The sequence below is a fragment of the Propithecus coquereli genome, unplaced genomic scaffold, assembly GCF_000956105.1.
Source record: "Propithecus coquereli isolate 6110/MARCELLA unplaced genomic scaffold, Pcoq_1.0 Scaffold6, whole genome shotgun sequence".
NCBI classification, from domain to species: domain Eukaryota; kingdom Metazoa; phylum Chordata; class Mammalia; order Primates; family Indriidae; genus Propithecus; species Propithecus coquereli.
This window is the reverse complement of record NW_012151951.1, coordinates 13,966,097-13,971,293: the sequence shown is the minus strand read 5'-3', so window position 1 is coordinate 13,971,293 and position 5,197 is coordinate 13,966,097. Positions and strand designations below refer to the sequence as shown.

At 41.6% G+C, this 5,197-nt stretch overlaps 1 protein-coding gene across 1 annotated transcript in view; it reads right to left on the bottom strand.

Annotated features, from left to right (window-relative positions):
* The window catches only part of RBM7 (RNA binding motif protein 7), a 56,608-nt gene that overhangs the window by 45,514 nt on the left and 5,897 nt on the right, over positions 1-5,197 (bottom strand). The window contains exon 3 of the mRNA XM_012659146.1: positions 1,663-1,812. Within this exon, the coding sequence (XP_012514600.1) occupies positions 1,663-1,812 (150 nt within the window). The remainder of the gene's footprint in view (positions 1-1,662; positions 1,813-5,197) is intronic.

The window sequence follows — 5,197 nt, the reverse complement described above, 5'->3', positions numbered from 1 at the left end:
TTTTTTGACTTCCCTTCTCATAGAGAGCGAGCATTTTATTTCTAAAGAATAATGAACAGATTTGGATGTTACCACACAATAAATGAGTTTCCACCACACAGAAGCATCAAATTGAATGGCAATGGATAGATATTTCAAAGGAAACTTCTTGTATTACATCAAAATTTGTAAATAAATTAAGAAATTTCCTTTCAGTTGTGGGAAAAGAAAAACTGACACAATGTTTTTAAATAAAAAAGTTTATTTTTCAAATATTACTGAAACTGTTAAGTACGAATGCCTAGCAAAGGCTTGCTGGCATTATTATCGCAATTACTATCACTGTTATTAGCAATTCAAATCAACAACCATTTATTGAGGCATTGTTATAAAAGGCGGGAAGAAACTAAGTGACAAAATTAAACGATGGCCCTTGAATTAAAGAGCTGGTAAGACAATGGTAGAAATAAATGTGCAAACGACTAGCTATTAAAGCAAGGTGGAATGGCCTCAATTCTCAAGAAGGAAGGAAAAGATCATTCTGACTTGGGGTGCTGGCGAAAGAGGGTAGGGAAGCCTGGCATTGAAGTATATGAAGGGGTTCAGGCAGTAAAAACTTGCTGGCTTTCTGGATTGAAGGAACTACACATCCAAAGCCACAGGGCGGGAAAGTGAGCCCGCATGTGCAGGGAATGATGGGTATTCTCACTGTAAGGCTGGTGGCGACACCCCTCCCCTCCCTAAAGAAAAAAAAAGAAAAGCCCACAAGACCCGCCCAAAAACTGGAACAAAAAACTCTCCACACCAAAAAACCCCCATACCCCAACTCTAAAACGTATATAAGCCCACTCAAGACTTCCGAGCGGCGCGACTTCTCAGGCCCCACTTCTCGGGACCTCGTGAACCTCGCCCGGGAGCGCTCAATAAAGCCACGTTGTTTGCCCCCCTCCCCTCACTCTGTCTTTCTCTCTCCTCGCCGCTAGAAAAACTTTATACTCAGCTCATCTTTCTTTCTCTGGCACCGACCATCCAAAAACCTTACACTCAAGTGCCAAGAACAGAGGGTGTGAAGGAAGGTGTAGGATAACAAGGCTGGAAGCATAGCTTAGGGTTGTCCTGAGTGCCGTGCCAGTACTTTGTATTTCATGGAGGTGACAGGATGTGCTACAAAGAATATGACAAGAGTGAATAAGACTTCCAATCCCAACTCTGACATTTGGTAGCTCACAACTTGTGAACTTGGGCACAAGTTTTTTGATTCATAACATGAAAATAATTAATAGTAGTTACTGCCTAAAATTGTTGCGAAGATCAAATACATGTGAAAGAACTTAGCATATTTTCAGCCACAAAGTAAGCTCTCAGTAAAGGGTAGCTATTATTATTGTAAGTACTTTAACACTGTAGACGTTAGGGCGGAAAGGCTGGTGGTAGGTGCTCACGGCGTGGGTAGAGAAAGATTTCTCATGCAGAGATTAAGATACAAAAGTAAAATTTATTTTACCCTTTAGAAGGACAGAGAGAATAAGGGAGGGGAGGGGAAGAGAGCAGAGAGACGGTGTGGCATCCCAAAGAAAGAGAAGGGCGATGCCAGCAGCTAGGCCAAGTGGCTGGCTGCTTTTATGGGGAGGAAGAGAAAAATAGTTAATTGTTGTGAGTTGCCATATCAGCTGCTTCTCTTACTCTTAACTGCAAGCAGATAATGGAATCTGCTGTGTGAAACTGCTGCATGGGTCCCCTTTGCTTTAGGGATAAAGTGACCTTGCCCTCAAGGTATGTCTGGAGATCGTCCCCCATGCTGTTTTCCAGGAACTTCTCAGGAACTACTCCAGGCTGTAGAAACAGATGCTAAAAGGCAGCTTTAGTCAATAGGTCTAGCACTGTAAAAAAATTTACATTTCTTTTTGTCTGCTGGGCTCCTTTGAGATGTTCAGAGCTCCACAGGGCACCTGTTAGCTGGATGGAGAGGGAGCAGAGCTGACTTATTTAGCTCCTACCGTCCTTTCAGTGGACATATCGTTGTAGCAAATATTAAGAATTAATTGGAAATACAAGAAAGGCAAAGAAAAAAAAAGGAGAAGAAAAGCTTTGGAAGTTATTGCAATGATCAAGGGAACGTTGTTAAAGGGAAAGTTGGATAGGAGATAGAGTTAACAATTTGGTGGCTTATAGCGTGTAAAGTACAAAGAAGAGTATAAAATGAATCCAAGTTTCTAGCTTGTCTGATTGAGAAAACTGTAGACTGTAATGCTATTATTTGAACAAAGAACTTTGGAGAAGAAACAATTTAGGGTTATTGGTGAGGAAAGGGGTTGTTCAGATCAGTTCTGGACGTGATGAGCATGTTAGTTTCCTAGGGCTGCTGTAACAAATACCACAAACTACGTGGATTAAAACCACAGAAATGTATTGTCTTGTAGTTCTTGAGTGTAGAAGTCTAGAATCAAAATGTCAGCAGGGCCCTGCTTCCTCTGAAACCTGCAGGGGAGAATTTTTCCTCACCTCTTCTATCTTCTGGTGTTTGCTGGCAATCCTGAGTAGTCCTTGGCTCATAGTTTCATCACTCCAATCTTTGCCTCCATCATCACGTAGCCATCTTCTCCATATGCGTGTCTCTTCTCTTATAAAGACACCCGTCAGTTTAGATTAAGGGCCACCCTACTCCGGTATGACCTCATCTTAAAGTACATCTGTGTCAATCCTATTTCCAAGTAAGGTGACATTCATAGGCACTGGGGGTTAGGACTTCGACATCTTTTTTTTTTTTTTTTTTGAGACAAGGTCTCACCCTGTCACCCAGGCTGGAGTACAATGGCATCATCATAGCTTGCTGCAACCTCCAACTCCTGGGCTCAAGTGAGCCTCCTGCCTCAGCCACCTAAGTAGCTGGGACTACAGGTACATACCACCACACATGGCTGATTTTTTTATTTCTTGTAGAGATGAGTCTTGCTATGTTGCTCAGGCTTCAATATATATTTTTGAGGAACTCAATTCAACCCATAACATTATGTTTCAGATACCTATGGCCCATCAAGGTAGAGATGTCCACAGTGGGCAGTTGAGATGTGTAGGTGTGGAGCTCAGGAGAGTGGTCAGAGCTCTGGGTGCAAGGTTAAGAATCATCACCTTAAGGTGATAGCTGAAACATGGGAGTGACTATATGAAATTGGACAGAGAAAGAATATAGAGTGAAAAGAAGGAAACGGGTACAACCTTGTGTGATTCCTCTCATAAGTGCATCAGCCTCTGTCCTACAACAGGCCAAGAATTACTGCTGAGGATAGATTTGGTAGTGGGTAGTTGCTGAGCACAGACTGAGCCAGCATCGGCACAGGATGAAGGCTGACAGCAGGATGAGCTCCAAGTGGTCCATCTGAAGCATGGGGGTGGATGGGGGATCAAAATTGGTGGGTAAAAACAAAGTCACATGGAATCAAAAACCACGTAAACATCAAAACGCCCATTTCTACTTCCTGGAAAGAATAGGACCAGATAGTTATCTGGAGCAGAGGTTCTCAAAGTGTGGCCCCTGGACCAGCAGTGGCACCATCACCTGGGAGCATGTCAGAAATCCCATAGGAAACTCTGGGCCAGGGTCCTAAGCCATCTGTGTTATAACAAGCCCACCACGTGATTCTGATGTGCAGGCGAGTGTGAGAACCGCTGCTGTAGAGAGTGTTCAGTACCAGCCCGCAAACCGAGAGATCCAAAGTAGGAGCAACACTGCTGGGTGGGCCGTTTCACAACAAGATGCTCTGCTGCCCTGTGCTCAAGTCCAGGGCTTTGAAGATTATTTCCTCACTAAGTCCAGAAGAGAGGAGCAGGGTATTAAGTTAACACAATGATCAATAACAGCTGAAGATTAGTGTAATAGCATCTGACTGTACCTTTGTAGTTAAGCTTATTTTAATATAATGCTAATCATAGTTAATATAGATTAGTCTTTATTATGTTTATTACTATAAACGAGGTCAGTATTTTATTGGGGACTTAGTATAATATGACAGGACATGAGGCCATTCCTCATGTAACATAAGTTAATATTTTTGAAACTCTTAGGACTGTGCCTAATGTAGAGCAAATAATATAAGTTTGTTATAATATTATAATAAATAGTTGAATTCTTTGCTAGTGACACTATAAGACAAAAACAAAGATCTATTTAGGTCAAATAAAAACCCAAAATTGTGTTTTAAGTTATCAAGAAGACTATTCAAATTACGGATTTAAAGCCACTGCCATTGACTGTGAACCTAGCTCTCTGTGTATATCGTGTTTTAGATCTTGGGCAATGAGAGTATGAAGTCACAACAATTAAATTTACACTTGAAAGCATTACTCATCTATATCTCATTTTTTAAAGGTTCCATTTTTGTGTATGTTTTATAATGAAAACAGTATATTATTAGCATATTTGTTCTTGTGTGTAATTTATACATAAATAAACATCTACAGTATTGGGGTATGTACTTAAATGCGTTGTGGGTTTGTATGTGTGTTCGTGTGTTGTTTGGTTTTGTTTATACTGACAGCATGTACAATCAAAAAACATTTAAGACAACTCCTCTAGAGCAGGGGTTGGCAAACTGTGGCCCACCAGCTAAAGCTAGCTCACTGCTTGTTTTTCTAAATAAAATTAATTTCAACACACCTACGCTCATTCTTTTATGTATTGCTGATAGCCACTTTTGTGCAGATTGAAAGAATTGAGCATTTGCAAGAGAAATTGTTGTGTCCTACAAAGCTGAAAATATTTACTATGTTTTCCCTTGACAGAAAGAATTTGCTAACCCCTGATCTAGACCATTTGTTGCCCATGGGAGCTTAGCTGAATTGCAGACATCATATCCAGAATGAGCCAGATAACCTCAGAAAATCAAGCTTTGCATGGATAAACCTGCACGTTTATGGCGGACATCACATGTGCCTCAGGTTACATCTGTGACACTCTGGCAGAGAACACAAACATTGCTTGTCCCCAACTACCAGCTTCTCCGTGGGGAGGAGAGCTGTTCCAGCAACTAGTAACTTGCAGAGTTGGGCACAGCCCTGGGATTTTCCCTGAGGTCTGGGAGTTGCTCCCAAAGGACCCTCTCACATTGGCCTGCAGGCTGTCAGCCATAGTAGGGTGATTTTCCACTGGATCACATGGAAGGAAGAGTTCAAGCAGATATGGTTTGTTGGCAGAAGGAAGGTTTTTTCCTATCATCGTTGT